Source organism: Archocentrus centrarchus, chromosome 16 (genome assembly GCF_007364275.1).
Source record: "Archocentrus centrarchus isolate MPI-CPG fArcCen1 chromosome 16, fArcCen1, whole genome shotgun sequence".
In the NCBI taxonomy this organism is placed as follows: Eukaryota; Metazoa; Chordata; class Actinopteri; order Cichliformes; family Cichlidae; genus Archocentrus; species Archocentrus centrarchus.
Window position 1 is genome coordinate 3,651,468 of NC_044361.1, and position 25,842 is coordinate 3,677,309.

The following is a 25,842-nucleotide window of genomic DNA, read 5'->3' on the forward strand; positions in this document are numbered from 1 at the left end:
GTCAAATCCCTCTGTTAGTGTTCTAATGTGCACACAGTCACTCAGTACAGCACATGCCGATATCCACAGTCACACACACACACACACACACACACACACACACACACACACACACACACACACACACTCTTCATGGTGCTCTTTGTTCTTTGTGCCTTTTGTGATTTCTTCAGTCGTTGTTCCCGTTCCTTCGTCATCATGCTTGTGATGCCTGTGAAGGGAAGACAAATTCAGGTCTCAGATACATTTTTGTAACATAATATCTAATTTGTTGCGGGTCATAAAATGTGGCCTGCAGCCCCCTGGTGGGCCATGACAGTACTGCAGGTGGGCCCGGGGTTTGCAATTTTAAAAAGTTTGAAATAAGCATAAAATATATATATGATTCAAAATTTAAAAAGCAGTGTTTTAAGTTAGGGGGTTTTCTTTTACCTGATGTTTATTTGATCTCTTGCAATATTTACTTTATGACGCTTTGTTCTATGACTCTGGTAAATCTAATAAATCTATAAATCCAGGAGTTATCAGTGATGTTTAATAATTTTATTACAGGGCTGTATAAACTATGATCCCATATCTCACCTTTATTGCACAAGTCAAGCCCTTGTAGCCTCTCTGACAGTGGCAGTAGTCGGGCAGCACACACCTCCCTCCGTTCAGGCACCGCTGTTTGCACACCGCTGCAGAGAAAGTCAGAATTTAAAGGTTTTTTTTTTTAAAAACATCTCTTATTTTCTTCCTTTTCACAGTTGATTCCTGGTAAAAAATTACAATCAGGAAAGACAGTAAGACACATGTAAAGATCATGTTTATTGTGTCTTTGTGTGAAAAAAATATTTTAGCGCTCTCCAAAAAAACTGGTGAATCATTTGTGAATGTATTCACAGACTGAGTGTAGCTGTATTAAGCCAGCGTACACCCTTTGGGTCAACCTCCATCCACTTAATTCACATTTTTCCTATAAGTTATTTATTTATTTTTTAGGTTTGATTGTCATTTGAAAACACTAAAATGCATAATAAAAATAACCAATAGTTTGTGTGTATCTTCCTGAGAGCTAGGAGACCACAGTTCTCTCCTTGGCAGAGGATCAGGTTCATGGGTTCAGTAAGAGGCAGCAGTAGTTTTGGTTAAAGACTCCAAGACTTCAAGACTTTGTTTGCCATTTGTACTCACACGCAAGGTTTGGGTACATAGGAATTCTTGTGCAGAGCTTTCGGGTAGGAGTGTAGAAAAAATAATAATCAAATATAATCAAATAAAAAGTATAGAATAAAATATGTAAATATTTACATAAACATATGTATATACACACATATACAAAAATACAAAAACAGTTTCTTAAGATGGAAGGTTGATGGATACTGAACAGCAGTTATTGCACACTTAGTGTTACAAAGAACACAGGTTAAAACAGCAGGTGTGCTGTTACTGCAGGATATTATCACATATGATGAACGACTCACCTGTTTGACACTGAAGGCCTTCCCAGCCAATGGGACAGTGGCAGGTGTTTGGTCCCACACACTCACCACCATTTCTACACTTCTGCAGGCACACGGCTAAAATAAGAAGAGTGAGGGAAGCGTGAACACCTCAGGTTTGATGACATAATCCATAACCTGGACGCAATAATAAAGGGTGGATTTTTGTGGGGGAAAATATAAATATATTGTTTTGTTTTGAACAGGTAGGTGAAGGGATTAGAACCCAAAGCCCTGAGATAATGAATTTGCAACAAAGCTGATTAAAAGCATGTTTTTTTGCAGCTGGAACCGCCCATTTTTTATCGTCTGTGTATTTTATGCGTACGAATGCGTCCTTGCATCACTCACGTATGTTACACCTCTTCCCCCTCCACCCAGAAGCGCAGGAGCAAGTGTTGGGTCCCACACACTTGCCTCTGTTCATGCACATCGGCTCACACACGCCTGGAGCAAATTAGAAGCCAGATGCTGTAATTGTGGGCTATTACTTTAAATAATACTGCAAATATTTAGGCTGTGATGTTACTTACTCTTCTGACACCTTTTTCCTGTGTAGCCTTCAGGGCAGGAGCACACGTTGTTTCTCATACACTGGCCTCCGTTCTTGCAAGGAGGATTGCAAACAGCTGAAAGAGCGATATTAAATTGTGAGGATATCAGTGTGAACCTGGAAAACAGACCTTCCACTAACTTTTGCAGCATTTGAAGCCTCAGTGACCCACGTTTACTTGTAACTAGGCTCCCAGCCTGTTCACAGCTATATAACCCAGGTTATTTTATCACTAAATTACAGATGCAGTGAATCATATTTTTACTGTTTCAGTGCCCTTTGGATGGCAGTTGTGAAGTTATGATCTATGTAAATTAAACTGTTTTGAAAAAGGACAGCTATAGCGTGGCTCCATAGTGCAACAACAAGTGGAGACACAAATCCCTTTGAGTATCTGGTGTAAAAACCTGCTGCCCAGCTCTCAGTTTATGTCCATCTAAAAATCTATTTGAGGTGGAAAGTTTGATTTTAGGGTTAAATGTGCTTTTTGTAAGTTCAAACTTTCACCACCAGCAGGATTTTACCAGGGGGTGTTATTGTCAACAGGCTTTGCTTTTTGTCAAGGCACCGTTGGGAATAATTATATGTTAACTGGTTAAATTCAATTCAATTTTATTTATATAGCGGCAAATCACAACAAACAGTCGCCTCAAGGCGCTTTGTATTGTGGGTAAAGACCCTACAATAATACAGAGAAAACCCAACAGTCAGAACGACCCCCTACGAGCAGCACTTGGTGACAGTGGAAAGGAAAAACTCCCTTTAACAGGAAGAAACCTCCAGCAGAACCAGGCTCAGGGAGGGGGGGTCATCTGCTGAGCGGGGGCTGAGGGGAGAGAAAAGACATGCTGTGGTAGAGAGCCAGAGATTAATAATAACGAGTGATTAAATACAGAGTGGAGTATAGACAGAGTAAATAAGGTGAATGAAAAGAAACAGTGCACCACTGGAACCCCCCCAGCAGCCTAGGCCTATAGCTGCATAACTAAGGGAGGGTTCAGGGTCACCTGATCCAGCCCTAACTATAAGCTTGATCATAAAGGAAAGTTTGAAGCCTACTCTTAAAAATAGAGAGGGTGTCTGTCTCCTGAATCCAAGCTGGGAGCTGGTTCCACAGAAGAGGGGCCTGAAAGCTGAAGGCTCTGCCTCCCATTCTACTCTTCAGTAAAAATAAAGGTTATATTGAGTCACTGCCCTGTGTCTGCACACAGATTGGAGCAGGCAGCAGTCACTGTAGTGGAAACTCTGGTGATAGTGAAGAAATTATAATCGCTGATTCAAATGACCTCAAACTCTGCACTGTTCTTAGCTCGTGTCTCCAGCACTACAGCCACTAAGTTTCAAGTGGATCACATAAACATTGTTTACAATGTACAGGGAAGGGAGGGCCAGAGATTTCTCTAATTACTACTATAATAAATGTATATACAGTGCCAATACAAGCTGAACCATAACTTTTTGCAGAGTGGAGTGTCAAAATTAATCATTGTGTTGTTTTTGTCATCACAGTCTTACCAATTTGACACTGGGAGCCATAGAAACCACTGGGACAGGCACATACGTTAGGCTTAACGCAGGTTCCTCCATTTAGACAGATGGGTTTACAGAGAGCTGCAGGTGACATGTGGTACAAAAAGCTATATTTAGAGCCAACATATTGGCTTTTAGATTTACAGTATGCATGCATGCATGCATGAAAAGGCTGTGGCAGCATTGATGTTTTTTGAGTGCTCATATGCAAGTCAGATTCAGCTTCATGCCACTTAATTTTTAACATTTCAACAGAAAGCAGCTGCAGCTGCAGTGTGAATGCATGCTTAGTTACAGGTGTAATTTCTTGCCTGAGTTGCACGTTGGTCCATACCAGCCAGGTTTGCATTTGCAGACATCAGGAGAAACACACACGCCTCCGTTTTCACAGTGCCTGTTACACACCACTGACAGACAATCAAACCAATCCATTTAAACAAAGGGCACTGATATCAATGCCTCATGTAGGTTTGTGTAAAATGTAAACACACTGCAAAAGCACTTAAGTCACATCTCACTGATTTCACATCTTGGCCCCACGTAGCCGTAGGAGCAGGTACACAGGTTTCTGGCCAGGCAGGTTCCTCCATGCTGACAGGGCGGCTCGCAGCTCGCTGAGCACAAACAAACCAGCAGCGCTCCTCAGTATTCTGTAAGCAGTGTGTTTACACTGGTGTGAATATGACTCCAGATTACCTTTCTCACAGGCAGGGCCTCCGTAGCCTGCAGGGCATTCGCACTCATTTGGTTTCACACACTTCCCCCGGTTTTTACAGTCAGGCCGACAAACAGCTGCGAGGAAAGAAAACTGTCAGCCTTAAAAAAACATAAACAGATCCTGAGATATGTGAGCCGCACCATGATTTAATGAGCTCACGCTCTGCCAGACTTCTCTCGCTCTCACCTGTGTGGCAGCTGTATCCTGTGTAACCCTCTTTGCAGGTGCAGGTGTTGGGGAGAGTGCACTCCATATTTCTCCCACATGGATACCTGCATACAGCTAAACACAAAGTACATCTGAGTATGTTTCACAGCTGGGCAAACAAAAACAGGCCAACGGAGGGTTCAGAGAACACAGACCAGCTAAACCGAATCCACCTTGACCATAAGTTACAATTATGAGATAACTTATGAGACCTTAAATATGAGACCGCCTCACCTTTACATGCGACTCCATCCCCAGTGTAACCGTACGGGCAGCTGTCACACCTGAAGGACCCGGAGACGGTGGGCTCACAGGAGACACCGGGGAAGCAGGGAGAGTCAGCACAGGTCACACGGGGAGCTGCTGACCCCCAATGGATCCCTGTGGAGAGGTTGGGGGTCAGCTCCACCCCGCTGGGCGGAGCAAAAGCTCCAACTGTGGTTGGATCCTGTTGTGTTGCAGTGGTTTTTCTGTCAGAGGGAGAGAGTCTCCTGATATTTGTTGCTTCTGGTCTTGTCCTCCTGTCAGGAGGTCGTCTGTTTGAGGAGGAAGAGGTGGAAGTGGAATTTGACCTGGTGATGTGAAAATAACTGTCTGCTCCACTGGTGAGTGTCCCCTGAGCTGTTAGAGGACATGACTTACAAAGTAATACAAATACAGGCTTTATTCTCAAACATTATTCAAAACGTTCAGCTTCTATATTACTGGATAATATTCAGAAAAAAAAACTTTAGATTTGTCCAACTTGCACAAAAAATATATATTTTTAAAACTATCACACAAAGACATAGATGCAAATTGTGCACATTTTAATTTTTCACTGTAATACCCATCTTATTTTTATTTTTTTGCATGGTGCACAAAGCCTAGGGTGCATGAATTGTTTCACTCTCACCTGCTGACGTGCACGTCTGGCCATTTCCATGCACACCGGGAGGGCAGGGTCCACAGACGAAACCTGCTGAAACATGGATGCTCTCGAAGCACTGCACCCCCGGGTAACACGGCCCTCTGGTGCACGGTGACACCCCCAACAGTCTGGGCCTCGATGAAACCTGCGGTACCCTTCCCGGTGCCTCCACTGTTTTAACCGGAGAATCTCCACCACCTTCAAAACAAAAGCACGGAAACATAAATGTTCCCTAATCTAAAACTATAAATTGATTTGCTATGAAAGTTAACCGACACGAGCCCGTGTCTCTGAAGCTAAATTAATGTGAGACTATTATTTATAATGAAACAAATGAAATACAAAAACTTACGTTTGCAATTTTTCCCATCACCACCGTATGCTTGTGGGCATAATCCACAAATAAAAGAGCCCATTGTGTTGTTACAGCTCACTCCAGGGAAACAAGGTTGGAAGACACACTCGTCTATATCTTCTCTGCATGTACGGCCTGACAACAACATCAGACCTTATAATCAGGAATACTGATTCAATATCACGGCTTCAGTTTTTGCTTTTATTTTAGACATCTGTGGGTCCTGCTTTTTCTCCCACATTTTGAACACCAGCGACTAATTTAAAGCATTTGATTGAATGTAATAAGTGACTCAATCAAAAAACACAAAGTCAAAAGCTGCAACCAAAAGTGTCTCACAGCCATGTAACAGCAATTCTCAGAACTGGACTTAGTGAGTGAAATCTGCAGAAATAATAGTGGTGCCAACCGAGGTCACGGGTAAAAGATTAAATCTCCATGTGTGGCCCCCTACCTGTCATTCCAGGTGGGCATATACAGGAGAAGGAGTTGAGTCCATCGATACAGTGACCCAGTCTGCAGGGGTTCGGTTTACAGTCATCAACGTCCACCTCGCACCTCTCCCCTGTAAATCCATCAGGACACACACACACATATGCCCCGCTGCCGGCAGGCAGGTTGACATTGGCGACACACGGAGCGCCGTTCCGACATTCGCAGGAGCGCACATACACCTGGAGAGGAAAAGGCTTCTTATCATTTGGGCATTTGGACTGCAGTCAGATGGGTTTGTGACTGCAGACCCACTGGGCGTGACACATGGATGTAGTTACAGAAATCAGAAAACAAAAAACCCTGAACTGAATAATAAAAACTCTCTACTCTGGTCAACTATTAAAAGTTTTTCCTGTTTGTGGACTTCTGCTTGTCCACCTGCTTTTAAAGGATAGTTCCTTGATTGGATTCCTGTCCATCGATCCAAAGTGTTCATTTGATGATTCCCAAGCTTTGTGACATATTGCTGCACAGATTGTTACCAAATTGCACCTGGATTGTTGGAAGAAGTTGGTCTTTGAGGATGTTTTTGGTATGGTCAATCCTTCAAAACCAGTTGGACAAGCAGAAGTTAACGAAATTATGATCAGCTTCAAGCACTGCTGATATCCAGCATGCCACCCAGTTATGAAGAAGGAAGGTCAACACTGTGAATATTGACTCTGCATAAATTTGATTTATTTGCCAACGAAAATCTTGGAAATATATGAAATGTTTATGATTCCTCTTCACTTTATCATAGAAACAAGTAAAAAAAAAAAAAGAGGTGTTGATAAAGCAAAACCACAAAAAATATATTTCTGCATGTGTGAGCAGTTCTTCCATTTCCTTTGTGCGCTGTGTAACATCCAACTTGAAAAAATAAAAACTGCTTTAGCCTACATACTGACATCCTGCAGTTTTTCAGTGAGTACTGCTTTGAGCCCAAAACATACCAGGATCTCCCTCTAGTGGGAAGAAGCAGCAATGACACTAGAGACTTTTTAAACTGCTAATATTTTAAAATCCACCAGCAGCAAAAACGCAGACACATTCAGAATAACTGGTGCTCGTACTTGCTCGCTGTCATGGCTTACTGCCACATGTGAAAAAGGTTTGAGTGGAAACCAAAGGCAGGATTGTTGGATCTCGTCCCCAACATTGCATTATCTGAATCCTCCAGATGTTTATTTCTTTTCAAAGTTTCCCTTCCTGCTCCGTCCTGTAATCCAAACTGCTGAGCAGCTGTTTAAGCAGGGCTTAAACCCCCCCCCGCTGCAGAGCTCCTATGATTATTTATAGATCTAAAGCCCCTTTCAACTAAATTCAACACAATATTTAATTTAAATGATTAAATGAATAATTCCACATGTAGATCTATACCCACAATAACAGTACTTTACATTAATGAGCAGAGCCTTGCCTCTACAGAAGCTCTGGTCTCCGTGTTACAGTCGTCGGTCACAGCGAACTGGAAAGTGTGTCTGCCGGTGGATTCGGCCTTCCACATCAGCAGACCAGCTGGAGACAGAGAGGCCCCTTCAGGGCCTGATACCAGGGTGAAGAGAACTGTGGAGCCCTCGGGGTCTCGAGCATTTAGCTGGAAGATGAAATGTTCCCCCTGGAAGGACTGCAGAGGAAAGGGCAGCGACTGGAGCAGCGGAGGCTCGTTGTCTGATGGTAGATACAAAAGGAGGGACTCGGTAAGATAAACCTACGAGTGAGCGGTGCAGTGAATGAAAAGGTGGGCATGAAAAAGTAGACTGTGGCAGGAAAGGTAAGAAAAAAAGACTATGCAGAAAAAAAAATCGAGTTGATGTAATAATTTAGCAGACTTTGTGCCAGAGTTGGTTTTCATAGAAAAGCATTTTGGGATTTTTTCTATTATTAACATGAAAATGTTAGTGACTAATGATAATCATGCAAGCCTTTTGCATTCAAAGTCATCGTCTCGTGCACGTCTCCATCATTTTCAGTACAGTTGTTATTTTTTAGATCCCTGAGTGGAAGTCCCATCATGCCCTCCTGTCTTTGTGCGTCTGCACTGTGAATCTCCTCCAATGTCAAAACGGTCGAATCTGCAAACTCACTTTTCACAGCCCGATGAAAGCTGGAACAAAATGATGAGCATGCTCCTGCTCTTCCTCATCACTGCTGTCGGGCTTGGAAACTGTGGACTTGCCAATTTAAAGCTGCTGAAAAGTGCTCCGTTATATATAAACACAGCTCTCATCACCAGCTATGACCCTATAGGCCAGTTATTAAAAATAAAGTTGATGTTTACTTTCTGTTCAAGTTTGAGGTCTGTGGTGACATTGCGGAGCACACAGGGTAAAAGGTCAGCACAGGCGCTGTCCTGGAAGCTCTCTCTGCAGGCCCGGGAAGGTTATCTTTAAATAACAGTTTCAGTTTATCGTTTTTGTTTTAACAGAAAAAGGCTTGATGAATAGATGGAATCAGCGTAATCAATAATCACCATTTTAACTCCCGTCTGGTTACTTTGTCATTTGGTTTGAGTGGAGAGAGCTCCGTCTGACCTACTTTAAGATGAAGAAGTGAAGTCGGTCAGAAAGTGTAACAATGAGGTAAAGCTGTCCTCATATCAGCGCCGGGGGGGGGGGCAGAAGTGACTTCAGTGGCTCCAATCTGCTGACAAATGATCAAAACTGCCCCGAGTGACTTCCAGCTCCAAAACTATCCAACCTCAGCTCTTATGAGGAGTTTCAGTACAACACTGTGCATTAGTATCAGAGCAGGCGCTGCTGATTTTCAGAAAGTGAACAAACTGCAAAACCAGCCGAGTACGAAAACCTGATAATTTTGTGCACATACTCTCCGCTATGGACCAGGTGTGTTTGGACGAGTCTGGACGGCATGTGAGGCAAGGGCTGCTGGGGAGGGACTCCCCCTCACGGTAACACAGGCCATCAATATTGCAGGTTTTCTCCTGTGAAGCAAAAAACAGTTTACATTTTTTAAAGTTACATTTCAGAAAACTGCTTTTCATAATACAAAACACGTCATTTAAAAGCCCCCCCCCCATCCACACCCATGGTGTCAGGTTTAGTTAAGATTTTGAGTTTTGGTTATTGTGGGTCTCAGCTTCCTGTCTTTTGTTTTCTGCCTTTCTAATTGTGTGTCCAGCCCTGATTGTGTCTGCCTGACTCTACGATGAGAGTAACTTTGCATGGAGTCACACCCTTCATTAAAGGCTGAGATAGCAACACAGTGCAAATCAAACAGTAGCTTCAAATCAGCATCAGCATCAACAATTTCCCCATTTTGGGATCAATAAAGTATCATCATCATCATCATATATGCAGCAAGGATCTGATGGATGTACTCACTAGAAAATGCAACTTAAATTAGGCTTTTAAAACACACTCACGCTCGTCTTCATTCTCGTCTTTATTATTAGAATTTATAAAAATAAAAATAGATAAATGACAAATATTTATTCAAAAACATCTGCATAGTTCCTATTTTTTTTTTTTTTTTTTTTTTACAATTCACAAGGGACCACATGGGCTTAACAAAAAAGCTTTAGACAAATTACAAAAAAAAAGCAGGAAGTCAAACAGAAGATAAGAGAACATGCAGAATAAGAAACTAACGAGGGTGGGACAGAGCGTCAAAGGAAGCCGAGTAAACAGAGGGGCCTTTCTCAATTGTGCCTCCTCACCTTTTCCATCCTCCGTCCTCCTGCCTGTGACCTGGATATCTCTCTTAGTGCTCCATGTCAAATGATGTCTCGATTCCTAAAATGAATCTGGAGGGCAGAGGAGGCTGCCAGAGGAGCTAGGTGTGTTTTTACCTTCAGAGAGGCGGGGTGCACGACAGGAATATACAAACCGTGGCAGGAGGAGGACTCGAAACACTCTGTCCTTTTTATCGATATGTTGTTTCAGTTATTTAAGATGATCAAACTTACTGTGTTATTAAAAAGGATATTGCACTGTGTTCTGAATTGTCATGCGCACTCTTACATCTGAGATCAGCAGCAGTTTGGCTATAAAAAAAAAATGTGCCACACATCATATTTTTTTTTAACATCTCTTTAAAATGAACCTCTGAGGCCAGAATGTCTCTGATGAAGTGCCTGTTGCCTTGGCTTCCTGTCTCCCTGTGTCTCTTCACATTTCTGGCAGGAGGAATTAAGACGTGAGGAGTGAAATCCAGGAATGTGGAAATGAGAAAAGAGGGAAAGAGACTAAAGCAGGAGTATTAGAAATGTGCACCAACAGAGTGGCTGAGGAGCCCACATCATGTAAAATAATACAGATGTACATCATCATGGTCACAATTATCTGGCTGAATAACAAAAGTGTGTTTACAGTCAATTTATAAAATAATCTTTCAAATTCAGGCTTTAAATTCTTTGTGAAGTAGCAAAAAAATATTTTCACATGTCCAACCAGAGACGTTTCAGAGGCTGAAGATTCGCAGAATCACAGGTTAGTGCTTTATAACCTGCATCAAAGCACAGCCGTGGCTCAAATTGCTCTCCGGGGCAGGCGCGCTTGATTCCAGCAACTTTCTGCTTCACACCCGCATTCACATAATTGTTGTTGGCAGCAGTGCCTCCGCTGCAGGCACAGGCAAATGTTTGGTGGGCCCGGGGTGCAGCACAGAGCACAACAGCCACAGGAAAGAAATTAAAGTTACAGATTACAGAAGCAAATCCTCCCTGCATGTTATTAGCAGATGGGACTTCTGCACATTTTTGAATTGTGATGAAATGACAAGTCAAATCATCGACAGTTATGCTGAAGTTTTTCTCTGAGGAAAAAAGTACTAAACATTTGATATAGACTAATGGCTGTGGAAAAGCGGCAGACACGTGCATGCCACCCACAGTCTGCACTCTGTAGCCTGTGGCAGACCTGGATCTGTGTCTGAGCTTTGCTAAAAACAATGAGTGGGTAACTCTGACTCTGTGTGCAGCTGGGAGTGTCACAGATGAAGTCAAGCAGCTTAAGATCAAAACATATTAGATTTCACTCCATTTCCAACTAGTGAAATTAAAATCATCAATAAAGACGTCTCACCCTCAGGGTACAGAGGACTTCAGTGCTGAGGGTGCACGTCTGGCAGGCTCCGTCGTAAAGAGTCAGTATCTTTGCGTTGCTGTAGCTGTAACCATCTTTGGAAACCTGTCATCAACAGAAGCTTGATTACTGAGCAGCAGTGGGAAAAGGCATTAAAACATAAACTAAGAAAGGAGAACGGTAATCACACACACTGGGTCGTTTAGCCAAAAGGCCATTTTCCTCTGGATTTTCCCACGGTTCACACCACAGAAACCGCTGCTGTGGGAATTCTTCCAGAGGATAAAGATGGCCTCTTCTGAGTGAGCCTAAAAAAAAACACTTGTGTTTGGGCTCGACACGATTTCGTTAAACTCAGAGAAGACCACAACGTGTGCCAGTTTAAAACCAGAACCAAAGCCAGAACAGAACAAATAAAAAGAAAAAAAATGGTGAGTGGTGGTGGTCAAGCATACATGAATACTGGCTTCAAATTACAGCTCTTACATTTGAAAATACTAATAAATACACCCACGCTTTCTACACAACCCTGCAGGTTTCTCCTCCTCCACGGGACCTGAAGCTCTGACACATGCACTGCATGTAAAAACAGGTGTCACTAAGTTAGTGGCCTAATTGGCCTAATTTTAGCAGTGGGTACTTTAAGCTCCCACTGGGGAAAAAAAAAATGAATGGAAGCATAAATATTTTCAATGTAGTCTAAAAATCTGACCTCTCATGTGATCTCACTGTGGAATAAATACTGCAGCGCTCATTTTCTCACATCCACTAAATCAAACTGTGGAAACATATTCCCAGGCCTTGCTTTGCTTCATTTATTTGGCAGTTGCGTAACCAAACTATTTGTTTTACACTTCTGAGTCTATTTTTCTTTCTTAGCCAAGCTTAAACCTCCAGCTGCAATCTGTGCACTCTTTCCATAACTGCATCCAGCAAATTTAAACTATTGTGAGATTGTTATATAGCTCAGAACATAAGAACAGAGTTTCATATTTATTATTAGTTGAAAACAACAAGCAAAAGCTGTAAGAGGGGCAGAAGATCAGTATGAAACAGGCAGGCAGGACCGAATGGATTCATTTCACAGTGTGCTTTGCAGAAACATGGAAACATGACTAACTTTGATCTGCCAGCGAGCCAGAGGACTGTTGGTCAGCGCTTCCAAATCCACGCCTGCAGAAACCCGGCTGTCCTCCGGGGGGAGCTGGCACTCCAAAGCAGTGTCATTCAGAAAGGTGGCCGGCACAGAGTGAGGCTCATCCAGAACCCACTCCCCATCCACAAACTGGAAATGAGACAAAGAGGGGAAGAAGAAGGAAGTCATATGTGGTAGGAGGTGTAAAAGAGAGAGAGATATAACAGAGTATGGTAATGTTCAAATAAAAAAAAAAACATATGGATAAAGAGATGAAAAAGCCATCAAATTTTTATAAATATAAAAAAAAAATATCAGTTTGCCTACAGGAATCAACTGCTGTAATTATCATTCATCAAAATGTGCAGCTTTGCCACTTATTTAGAGGCAAACTAAAAGCCAAATAACACATATTATAAACACATTACAAAATCTGTCAGTTAAGATGCTAAAAGGTGAGGAAATATTGGATTTGCATTACATGTCAGGATGTATTAATAAGCAACTCTTCATTTCAGCTGTGTCATTGTTTTGTTTACAGCTTGATGCATCCACAAGTGCAGGTGTTTGAGGCCCCACACATTATTACCGCAACAAAAAGCTACAGATTAACTGTTAATTTGCTATATTGTTACTGTGTGTGCACTCACTTCCCATATAGCAGCAAATCTATACCCTAAAAAAAATTTTTGTCAAAGGGAAACGTTTGACCCCAATACTACTACAGAAGACATGTGTACGTCAAATGAATAAAAGGAAACAGAAGCAGCAAAAGTACCTTTTCTTTAACAAACTCACACTTGAGCTCGTAGGAGTCCTTGAAGCCTCGGCCTTGGATCTGGATGGTGGTGCAGTTTCTCTGATGGACGTCACACAGACCGTCTTCCTCCAGCTTAGTGATCTCAGGGATCTGGTCTTCACAACATCAACAAAAAGCGCATATGAGCAATAAAGTTCAGTCCAAATCATAAACCACATGTTTCATGATCATAAGTTTGTCATCAAGATCCAATGGAAGATAAATGCATGCAAGCAGCTGATAACTGTATTAAAACCAGGCTAGAAGCACAGAGATACCTTATAACATTGTGCCTTGCCAGTTGGCCAGTTTTACAATATTATGATCCATCTGGGATAAATAGTGTGGATGTATGTTCAGTGCGTTACCAGACAGCACACTGCAGTCATATGAGCCAAATCCTGGGAAGCACACACAGCCCCACTCTGAACACTGGCCATTCCCGTTGCACAGATTTGGACACTTCAGGATGGCCGCAGCATCCTGGTACTCCTCTTCTCCCTCCCCCTCCTCCAGCAGTCTCCTCTCACACTCGTTTTCCAGCAGCGGTACCGTCGCGTTCAGCCATGACTCATCATCCTTCAGCTGTAGGTCAGTAACGCACATGTTAACAGCACGGTTGACTATTATCTCTTTCAGCAGGTTCCTGCAACCGACCGCTATGCTTGAGTTTGCCACAGTCTGCCAGCACCGAGCCTGGGCCTGCTGCTCACTGAGGCCAGAGGGTGTGGGCCACGTTAGGGAAGAATCTGGCTGAACTGCTGGTTCGTGGTCTTCTGGGAAAAAGTAGGTAAAGCCCTCCAGATCAGACTGGCTGAGACTTTGATGCGGGGAGTTAGAAATGAAACGTTGGGCACTGCGCCTGCCTCTGAGCTGTCGGCGATGATCTGAGGTTGAAACTCTGCCTCTTGAGGCTCTCGAGCCTCTTTCACGTAGCTGAATGTGGATGTTTTGGCTGAAATGATCTGGAGGCAGTGGCTCCCTTTCATTTTCACTGAGTAGTTCCACAGAGGTGATGTACTCAGCTGTGACGTCCAGAGTTGGGATGACACTGGGGAAACGCACATTGCCCTGATTAGAGCAGCTGGAGTTGGAAGCAGCTGGTTTAGACTGTGCCCGGGGAGATGAGAAGTGGGGCATCTCTTCCTGGCAGGTACAGAACTTGTGAGAATTCGGTGTATTAATATGGGATGGCATGGTGTCAAACAGGCTGCTGCCTGGAGGTAACCTGAGAGAGAAAAGGAAAATATGTCAGTAAAGAAACAGCAAATGTTGGCAGCTGTTTTCTTCATGGCTGTATTAAGTTGATCAGAGCAACAATTACTGTAGTATGGCCCCTGCTGCTGCTGCTTTGGTTGAGGTTGTGATTGGCAGCACATTGACCTGAACATTGATGGTCTTTGGGATGTGAGGTCCAGGTGAGCTGGCTAAAAATCTACCCTCACCACGTGAACAAAACTTTGAAGAAAATGCTTCGCTCCAAGGGTCCTAGAGCCACCTCAAATGTGTGAGGGTTAATTAAAAAAGCTTCATAAATACATACATAAATAAAGCATATGTTTTATAGCCTACTAACTGCAGTCCCACGCTTGACAGTTGATCTTAAACAGTGTAGAAACAGCAGTATAGCACGCCAAAAGCATAAAAATAATCGACACAACACACAAAATGTACCCAAAAGTGACATTTTGATTAATGATATGGAAACAATTACAGGCCAATAATGCAATCATTTAAACCTGCAACAGCAGGTCAGATGTCCTGTCATCGAGAACGCAGTTAAGAAAGAAAAAGACTCTTTGCCCTCTCATACTTCCTGCAACCTCGCGTCAAATGATCCGAACAAGAATTCCCTGAAATTCCTAAACACTAAACATCTCTAATCACGTCTGTTTAACCATCTCAGATATGTGGAAATGTCAGGCATATATTTAACAAAAATATTATTTTGTTTGTTATTAATTAGAAACAAATGTATTTCTCAGAAACTGTGTTGTATTTGGATCAGACCGTCTACTGATATTTTTGTTTTTGTGGTATAATTTGTCATATTTGCTCAATCCAGCATGAAAGTTGAATTTTCTTCATTTCTGTGACAAAGAATTTCATGTTAAAAACTATTCTACATGTTTTATTTTGTGTTATTGGTAAATGTGACTATTTACCATTCAGAAACTGTAACTAATTGTCTTCTGCAATGTGAATATTTTTTATTAGCGTGTGCTCAATTATGGGATTTTACAGGATTCACCGTTTTTTTTTTTTCTAACTAGCCAATACTCAGACATTTTGTGATGAACCCAAATTACAGATTCTGATTCAGTGAAAATTTTTTATCTTTTATCTTTAATAGTTTTGGGGATATTTATCATCAAACATTGTCTCAAATTTCAATGTGTGGGAAAAAAAAGGGCCTGAAAAGGGGTGGACAGGCCTTTAAAAAAAAAAAATTAAAAATAAATAGAAAGACATTTGATATATGAATCTAAAATTTCATTGCATCCATTTTATATGGAGGTGGAATGGCACTAATAGCAAAATATTTATGATGAGTTAAACTCTTTTGTGGCGCATTTGCTGATAGTATTGTTGCAGAGCTCCAAATTTCTTCATTCATTCATTCATTCATTCATTCATTCATCCAAATAAGTCGAACAAAGTTGACCAATCACCATTTTGGATAACTCCTGAGGATTTCTTCTTCCCGCAGAGCTGGACAGCTCCCGCACTCACAGGTTGCTGTTGTTATTGTTACACCTTTAACAACATTAACGACTGACCTCCATTCAGCGATAAAAGCGTGCAGATCTTCCAGGCTGGCACCCCCTGCTGAGCGGAAGTCATTGTCTGGCTGTCCATCGTAGGTCCCACACAGACCCTCGGTGTGACTCCAGTCTGAAATGGGGGCTCGCAGCGTCAGACTCATCCCCCAGTCAGACACATCGGCACGAACAAACGCTCCAGAAGAGAAGGTCATCTGCAAAAGTTCAGAGATTCAGAATAAAAGCAGAGAGGAAAGATGGCTACATTTTTTGGACAGATTTCTGGACCTTTATCAAAGATCATCAGTCAATCACTGACACCGTTCACCTCCATAACTATAACCTAAAAATGCAACAGCTCGTGAACTTGTCTCAGTTGTAGACTCGTCGTCACTCACAGTGACTTTGCGTCCCTGGTAGGACTCTGTGATCCGGATGCCCCTCTTACTGAAGTCTCTGTTCTTCACAGACAGCTGAGGCTCGGTTTCACCCAGTTCCCCATCGCACATGTCAAAAGCAATCACATTTCCCCCGTCCCTCGCCACAAAGCCGCACACACACGAGGCGGCATGCACGATGCTGCCGCACTCCCACTGGCGGACGTGGACCTCAAAGGGCCAAAAGCGGCTCTTATACAGAACAAAGGTGCCTATCTGGTAGTTGTTGTAGTACCTGTAAAGTGCAAAACCCAGACAGAAAAGTCATCATTTATTATGGACAATTCAAAGCTTCCACATGTATCAGGAGAATTATGTTTGCTATCAATACCTGCCATCAAATGTGATGATGTGAGGATCAGTGAAGGAGTAGCAGTAGGCTGGGGTAACATCCTTAACTGTTACCTGAAAGTTGGAGATCAATTTCATTCCTTCTTAAAAATAAAATACACAGAGTACATGATTACATTACACAGTACACAACAATTACCCCACACACAAACAGTATTAAGAAATAGGAGGATGATTAAATGGGACGACTACAAAGTGCAGTTATCTAAATGTGTAGATAGAGTTGTGTGTAAGCAGTCTGATGTGTTTACCTGGACAGGTTCTGGCGAGTATCCATTCCAGAGAAAGTTTTGTGTGACGATGGGTTTAACTGAGATCTGAGTCGTCCTGTTGCCATCTTTAACAAAGTCAGTTACAGGACTGAAGTGGATAATAGCCCGGCTACAGATCCCCTCCCTACAGGGACCCCGGGACAGATCCACGACACAGGAGGACAGGGACAGATCGGCACCCGGCAAACCGTCCTCTGCAACACAACGAGTTACGCTCATTTCATTTGAATGATTACAAAACAGGAAAAAAGAGTAAAAAATAATCAGCCCCTGCCTCCTATCGTTTACTTCTACAGATTTATGTGAGCCTTTCCTGTGGGCTGAAATAAATGACGGTGAGTAAATTTGGTTAAATATGCCTCAAACCACAATTAAAGCTCCTCCAAACATTTACTTATTTCTATGTACAGATACAGGATTTATGATGAGGGAGGGAGCAGCACTTCACTGAGGCACCACATATCCAGCATGTCTGGAATAAGGAGCTGTAATAGATCACAGTTTGTAAAGTAATTTAATGTGACATCCATCAGCAATTCATATGTATATAAAGGAAAAAAATTCAATAACTAATTTGATCAATATCAGTGAACATGTAGCAGAATGATATACATCCATGCACAGATACAAGTTACTATTGACAATGCTTTTATTATAATAATAAATAATATTTTTACTTTAAAGTTAGACTCATTACATGGCATTGAATTAACATGACATATTCTGTATTTAACTGTCGGTGCATATACTGGATCATTTGAGAGACTATTGCAAATTAAGAATATTATTGAGATATTTTAAGCGTTAAAACTGCCTTAATGTTAATTGGAAGCTGCCTACAGTACAGCCTGTGCTATTAGAAAGCAATAATGCACATTGTAATTCTTTCACCTTCGCTGCTTGTGCGGAGCTGCAGGGTCAAAGCGCACCGCTCTGCAGGAGACGGAGACCCTTCTGGACACAGAACAGGAACCGTGCTCTCGAGCAGCAGCTCATACAGTCTGCCGTCCTCAGATACGCTGCTCACCTCTGGCCTCAACTGCACAGAACAGGATTTCATCACCAACTCATCCAGGAGGAGACAGTTACATATACTTCTTTAGTAGAGTTGGATGATGTTATAGTGAGATAAACAATGAGGCAAATGTCTGAAGATGTCATTTTTGTCTTTTCATCCTACTTACATGAGCAGAAAACTCAAAACACTGTAACTTCTGCCCAAAACTTATATGTCTGCAGACTATAGATCACTAGAAAAAGACTATCAAGAGAGACAAAGATTGTGAATGTCAGATAAATATTATTTACCCTGATCCCAGCAAAGAACTCCTGACTTTCCACCACAGTTCCCCGGACACTGGGAGAGTCCAAAAAGAAACTGGAGCTGGAGCAGTAAATCTGAGGCAGAGCGAGGGAGGTACACATATATTACTTTTATTTTTAGTGGATTTTTAAAGCTGAGAATTATGTAATATAGTGTGGTATTTAGTGATGTGTAGGGACCCTTTCCTTTTCTCTAACAAACATGTGTACCACAGGCTTTGGCAGCACCACACTAAACAAATATCATGGCAATAAAGAAAAACTTGGAAAGTTGGAAAAACCCTCCTGACTGTATCAGAGGCTTCTGGCCAGGTTAAACACACGAGCAGCTCACAGTAAAAAAAACCAACATGCTGACAGGCGTCAATAATTCCTGCTGCCTTAGACATCCAGGAGCCACATCTTTGATTTATACAGCAGGTTTGACATGGAAAAGAATCACGAGTGGAATCCCACTAAAATAAATAAAAATATACACTGCCTACATCAAGCCTCTTTAAGGGACTATTCACCAAATGCACACCTTGTCTCCTAATCGGAGGTTGAAGCCATCGAGCTCGATAAAGGCAGAGGTCTGGATGGTGGTCTCCTGTTTGAGCTCCTCCTTCCTGCCCTCAGGTGAGAGGCGAGACCAGGCCACCACATAACCCAGGGAGCTGTTCGATCTGCTCTCAAAGTTGCACTGTAGATAGATGGTGTTACCGGTTACCTCTGAGACGATCACTGGGACTGATGGAGCGGGGGGCTGGTTAGCTGATGGTGGAAAAGCAGAAAGAGGAGGCAGATTATTAAGGCCTGATGAGTAACATTAAAGGTAATATGGCCACAGAACCACAAACCTGATACTGCAAAAGCAGCTTGTCATAGAGTACTCAGGGAAGGTGAATTAAGACAAAAATTGGCACTGACATTTTGATTTATTTTTTTAAAATGTCCTCCATTAATTGCACAGGACGCCTGTTGGATGAAAGCGCTTCAAGGCAGGAACAATTACAGACATCCCACAGCAGCAAGGAATTAAATAGAAAGGTGAGCTGTGGAACTTTATATCATTATTTGAATCCTTCCCCTCATTTCCACCTCTGCCTGTTCCCTAAAACCTGCCTTGGCATAATTCACAAAGCAGGGCCCAGCAGACGGCAGGACATGTGCTCAGCTCATTAAGAGCACCGATGAAGGCAGCAGTGCTGCATTCCTGACCACTTGGCACCTCCGTGACCTCCTGAATGTTTTGGTGTTTGACCTAACATGAGGAGACAAGGGAAGGCCGTAAAAACACAGCAGCGGGATCCTCACTTTTACAGGTTCCCCCGACGTTCACCTCGCCAGGGCCGCAGATCGGCGACAACGCAGGTAACGAGTCTGACATCTCTCTGTATTTCCCACAGAATATGTATGCTGTATCCTACAAAAGATTATAAAGCTGCACACTCATAAATAAGAAAATATTTTTATTCAAATATTCCGCAGGATAATCACATGCTTGTCACATATGGTGATGAGCATGTGATCAAACAATGAGGCCTATCCCAGCTGAGACTGGGTGAGAGACAGGGCGCGCCCTGGACAGGCCCCCAGTCTATCGCACATCTAATACAGAGGGACAGACAACCGTTCATACTCATTCTCACACCTGCAGACAATTTAGAATTGGAAATTATGTCTTTGGATTATGGAAATAGAAAGAGAGCCCACAGACACAACGAGAGCATAAAAACGCCTCCAGGTGACCAGTTTCTGTTCCATCTTCTTTAAAACTCAGCACTGACTTCCGCTAAGATGCAGAATTGAAGTATTGCTTATTATTTATAAGTCATTCAATAGCTTGGACACTAAATGCATACCTAAGATGTTTATTGAATACAAACTGGTAGGTCTCTAAAGTCTGCAAGAGCTGGTAACCTAGTGGTGCATAGATCCACGAGGGTGTCAGGAGGTCAAGTAAAGGACCCCATGACACCCTCTCACAGCCCAGTACCATACAGCTCGACTGCCACTGACTTGACTGCTACAATCGAGTCTTCCCTTAATTTTGTTGAGGACTGTATGTACATAAGAATCACACTTTATATTAAAGCCACACAACACTTACTGAAGTGACTTACCCTGTGCACAGTAGCCCATACATCCCTGCGTGGGCTGGAGCAGGTAAACATAGAAATCTCCACAGTTTCGGACGGTGACCGGGATGCGAAACATGCAGCAGTCTTTGCTGCTGCTCGAGAAGAACTGCCAGGCAGCGCAGGCCGTGAACTGCCTGACCTCCAGAGGCCCCGGCAGGGACTCACCCTCACCCAGAGACAGCCACACTGGAGCCTGAGTCCCACAGTGGTTCACCTAGATGTTTGGAAACACAGTGGGGCAGGAAATATTAATATTAATATATTCTGATCATTATTTTCCTCCACAACAGAGGAAAAAGAGTAAATCTCCCCAGCGTGTCCTGGGTCTACCACGGGGCCTCCTCCTGGTGGGAAATGCCTGGAACACCTCACCCAAGAGGAAGCCACAATGTTACATGACAGGAATAAAGAAAAACAGAAATTCGATCATCAGCAACAACTGGCACAAACTGCATCATCTGCAAACCTGAATTTGAAACAACAGGCACAGAAATGAAAACTGAAACCAGTCAAAAAGTGAAAAGGTGTAAATAACTTTGTACTAATGCTCAAACAGAACTTTTTTAATTCTCTTTTAAAAAAGTTCTCAGCTTTGACAGATCTGACCCTTTATCATCGTAAGGATGCTGCATTATGTAATGTGTTCACAGCGATCTGCTCTTCCTTCCACTCCTCTAGTTATCCATTCAGATAGATCCTGCATGTTCACAGCAGACCACCCACAAGAAATGAGACACATTCCATCTCTCCCTGCATTCTCCTTCATAAATACAGTATGCAGTCGATCATGCCTGAGTTTAACTCAGTTCTGTACCGTATGGAAAATATTGCACTGGAGTTAAATGCAGATTTATTGATTAACCTTCAATGATACCTATCATGGTTTTCCTTATTTTCTATCATATATTTTTACAGTGATTGTAGCTCATATTCAACATAGTGAATATTTCAAGTAATTAAATCAGCATAAGTACAAGTAATCCCTGTGAGCCCAAAGGTCAGGGTTCAAACTGCTCTAAATGCTTAGATTCAGACAGTTTTTCTGACTCTTGGATCTCTATGATGTCACTTAAAGTGGAAAACCCTAATATGGTTATCTCAGCCCCACAGCAGTCCCACCCACCTGCTGTTTGAGAGGTGCAGTCAGTCAGAAGAAAGCCGGCTTAAAGGAAGAGACTTTTTCAGATAGCTGATAAGCTGATGGGCTTATCTATAATATAAATAAGGATTATTTTGAGCTGTGACTCATGCAAAGCTTCTTTAGTAGAATCCAAGAATAAAAATATGCATTTGGAAATTAGCCTAATAGGTCTTCTCTAATGTAGATTTAACATATCTCACAGTCACAATCTCACACACTGTCTTGGATTATATAACTCCAGCAATGTTAGGAGTCAGCTAAATGATTTGTATAAAAAAAATCTAATTAATGGAAATCAAAGGTCGCCTGGGAAGATGATGGATGAAGGGAACAAGATTTACAATCAGACAAAAACAGCAGAAAGGTTCTTTACAGCACAAATAAATATTACTGAGAGCTTAAATATGAGACTGTCTTTGAAAAATCTTTGACAAGAACATCATTTACCTCCACACACTGGGTGGGCATACTGGCTGGCTTGTCAAAAATCTGAAACTGGTACCAGCCCGGTGTGAGGGAGTGGTCACAGATGAAGTCCTGCAGGGCCGACTGCTGCAGCCAGCTGGAGCTGAAGGTGGCGCTACGGTAGGGGTTCTGGAGGAGCGAGTGGCCTCCTGGCGCACACTCTGGAGGAAGCACTGAAGGCACAGCCAGAGAGACAACATAAGGACTGGATCCTCACCAAGGCTGTCAGGAGCAATGATCATATACTGTATATGGAAAGCTTTCTGCTGGCCAAATGTTGCATTGTGGACATCAACACTCCAGCTGGTCTGTGTTCAGCAGAAACATTTCAAAGCTGATAACACACCCGATAAATACCACTCTATGGACATCGTGAGCCAATCTAGGATTGGGTTGTCCTCAGGGTTTGTGCATCACTGTCTCATAAAGTTTAAAGCAGATGTCCACAAAATAGAGATTATCGTGAACCAGTACACATGGTTGCAACCATGTATGCATAATCCACTTATTAGCTCTTTCTTTTAAAAGAAATATGCATGTGTGTGTGTGTTTTTGGACAATGAAATTTTTGTAATTTTTGCCTCCACCACAGTGGATTTTAAATCAAACAATCAACATGTGACTGAAGGGCAGATTTTTAGCTTTAATTCAACGTATTTACCAACAGTGCTGCACTAATGGTTTAGAAATTACAGCCATTTCATAAACAGTCTCCCATTTTCAGAGTGGGACCATGAAAGCATACAGACAGGCCTGGGTGTAGGTTTTATTTGACTGCTGAGAAGGTCACGTGGGGTCCTCCCTGAGGAAATTTTGTGGGTCAGACGTTTAATTTGTGGTGACTTTTTGCACCTTTTTCCATATTCATTTGTGATGGGAATGTCTTTATTTATGTAAAAAAAAAAAATGCAAAGACACCAGCTGAAATACAACATGTACTAGTTTTCCTAAGTTCTGTCTTTTTTCACAGGGGGTGGGGGTGTTGGCAAATGCTTGTTTTCTAAACATTCAGGCAGATGTGCCCCCAATAAAGGGAAAGAGAAGAGAAGAGAAGGACCAGCCTGTTTATGGGCACTGTAGTAAAGTTTCCTGACCTGAAGGTCAGAGTGAAAGGCGATATCCTGAAAGAGCCTGCACGGCAGTGACAGGCAGACAAGCTGCTGAAAGAGAGGACAGGAGCTTTCAGAGCAAGCATCCTTAATACTCAACACCTGCTCACTATAGTCCTCATCAGCTGAGCAGGAACTCAGAGAATCCACATCCTGTCTGCCTGTAGGAGTGGAAGCCTTGAGTGCAGAAAACGTCATGTGGGACACTTGGAGGTTATGTGGCCTTGGACACCAGCTTTCTGATGGATGGCAAGGTGTCAGCTTCCTATTGGCTCTGCTAAAGGAATCCTGCGGCTCTTTAATGCACAACACTAAAGTTTGCTGGGTTTTTGCTTTTTTAATAAAACAGCATACATCCTCCTTAACACAGAATACTCTAAAAAGTTGTTCGTGCAGGAAAATATGAAAACATGGCGCAGGTTTTATTCAGTTACATTTAAATACTCTGCCTGGTGTCTTTGAATACCACAGAGGAGTGAGCTTACCTGTTTGAACGCGCACTGCGTTGGGCAGTGAAAACGCAACACAGAGCAGAAGTTTCCACAGAGTTTCACGTCTCATCGTCCCCAAGCGTCCAGCACGCGACTCTGTCACCAAACAGCACGAGCGTTCAGCGCGACTGGCACCGTTTTCTGCCAAAGGTCCCCCTCCTCTCTCTGCCCGGAGCGACAGCAGCGCAGCCCCTGCTCTCAGACCGAAAACAAACGAAGCAGCAGGGAATCCGGAGGCGCTTCAGACTCAAAGCAGAAGCTGATCGGAGATGCCGGACCGCAGCGGCTGGCCTTAGACTGCTGCACGCTGCAGCATTACAGTGTGTTAGGAGGGGCATCAGCGGTAAACCTGCTGACGACCCAAACCGCTGCACAAGTCTGCACCGAGCTGCACGAGTGCAAATGGGTTATTTCAGATGTCGAAAGACCAAAGTTAATCGGAATAGTGCTGCAACTCATGACTGATGCATTATTTGTCAAATAATATTCTAATTATTTTCCCTCATGAGCCGTCTGTGACACATCAGGAAATAACTAGAAATATATGTGTTTGGATAACAATTCAAAACCAGTTCAAAAATGTAATCACAGTCCATAAGCTATAACCAGTATATGTTTCCTGTATTTTTTCCTTCAAAACTGGCTGAAACAATTATTTTAATTAAGCAGATGTTTTTCTTTATTTGGCTTATTTAACTTTAATTTAACCAGGAAGTCCCTGAGGGTTAAAGACTCTTTTTCAAAGGAGACCTGGCCAAGAAAGTGCACCAAAAACAGACAAATACAGCAAATCAGAAAAAAGAAGGAACATTATAACTGACCCTGAACCCTCCCTTAGTGCTTCTTCTTCCCTCACCTCTTTTCGCCCTGTTTATTCTCCACTCTGCATTTAATCACTAGTTATTATTAATCTCTGGCTCTCTTCCACAGTGTGTCTTTTGTCCTGTATCCCTCCTCTCATCCCCAACTGGTCACGGCAGATAGCTGCCCCTCCCTGAGCCTGGTTCTGTGGGAGGTTTCTTCCTGTTAAAAGGGAGTTTTTCCTTCCCACTCTCTCCAAGTGCTTGTCATCTAAATGTTGGGGTTTTCTCTGTATTATTGTAGGGTCTTTACCTTACAATATAAAGTGCTTTGAGGTGATTTGGCATCACATGAAAAAAAAACTGAATTTTATTTAATTAAGTTAATGAATTCTTTACAAGAGCTTTGAACTCTTTACACGGATAAGAAAGGAGTGTGAATTGTATGGCATCCTAGTCAGATGCCCGAACCACCTCCACTGACTCCTTTCGATGTGGAGGAGCAGCGGCTCTACTCTGAGCCCTTCCCGAATGGCTGCACTCCTCACTCTATCTCTAAGGGAGAGGCCAGCCACCCTTCGGAGGAAGCTCATTTCTGCTGCTTGTTTTCGCGATCTCATTCTTTTGGTCACTACCCAAAGCTCGTGACCATAGGTGAGGGTCACTTGACCTACTGATTTCTGATTAAATTTTCAGGGCTATAAAGTCATCAGATTTCCAAAAGATGCAAATTGGTGATTAAAGCAACGGCACAAAACCTAAGCATGTTACGTTTTCCATCAAAGTATAGCAATTTCAATTTCTGATGGAAATGTTTTTGTTTATGGAAAGAAAAATGTGCAAATACACCAGGTGAACTTCAACAAGTGCCAGGTTTGGCTCCCTTCGTGTTTTTATTGGAAGGCAAATGCACGCTAAAATCCATGATCTGAGTCAGATCAAGCTTGTAAAAGTGTCTGCAGCACAATGTCTTTCTCTCTTCCTAAAAGGGGGGAAAAGACTGAAGGGCTAATCATGTGAGGTTCACTGCTGGCCAGCCAGTGATATTTCATTAGTCACTACCCTAAACCACTAAAACAGATGGCCTGCATGCTCCATTTTTCAGGGAAGTGCCATCAGCCAAAGAGTGGGATTCTGTATAAACCAGATATCACATTAACATCTTTTTTCCAAACTGCTTGTTTCCATTCCCATGCCTTTACTGCAGCTGTGTACCTCAGATACTGTTTCACCAGCAGGAGCTGAGAAGATGTTTGTTCTGTTAAAGACCTGAAACTGATCCAGGCCTGAAAGCTCAGTTCCAGTTCCTAACAAAAAAAAATATATATATATACAAAGAAAGAAAATGCACCCCA

The 25,842-nt window shown here is 42.6% G+C and overlaps 1 protein-coding gene across 1 annotated transcript; it reads right to left on the reverse strand.

The window, feature by feature from the left end:
* Positions 1 to 133: 133 nt before the first annotated feature.
* Positions 134 to 23,784, reverse strand: vwde (von Willebrand factor D and EGF domains). Its single transcript, XM_030750103.1, has 31 exons — positions 23,682 to 23,784; positions 22,070 to 22,260; positions 20,464 to 20,695; positions 19,655 to 19,729; positions 18,882 to 19,111; positions 18,344 to 18,433; positions 17,927 to 18,074; positions 17,015 to 17,229; positions 16,744 to 16,817; positions 16,374 to 16,647; positions 15,994 to 16,190; positions 13,582 to 14,441; positions 13,193 to 13,329; positions 12,400 to 12,564; positions 11,280 to 11,384; positions 9,064 to 9,178; positions 7,655 to 7,905; positions 6,212 to 6,431; positions 5,755 to 5,892; positions 5,388 to 5,600; positions 4,727 to 5,113; positions 4,472 to 4,567; positions 4,264 to 4,359; positions 4,086 to 4,181; positions 3,879 to 3,974; positions 3,553 to 3,648; positions 2,018 to 2,113; positions 1,836 to 1,931; positions 1,467 to 1,562; positions 583 to 680; positions 134 to 211 (listed from the first exon to the last, which is right to left on the reverse strand). Exons 1-31 carry the CDS (start codon positions 23,755 to 23,757, stop codon positions 197 to 199), a joined length of 5,274 nt encoding a protein of 1,757 aa, XP_030605963.1. The 5' UTR covers positions 23,758 to 23,784; the 3' UTR covers positions 134 to 196.
* Between the last annotated feature and the right edge of the window lie 2,058 nt (positions 23,785 to 25,842).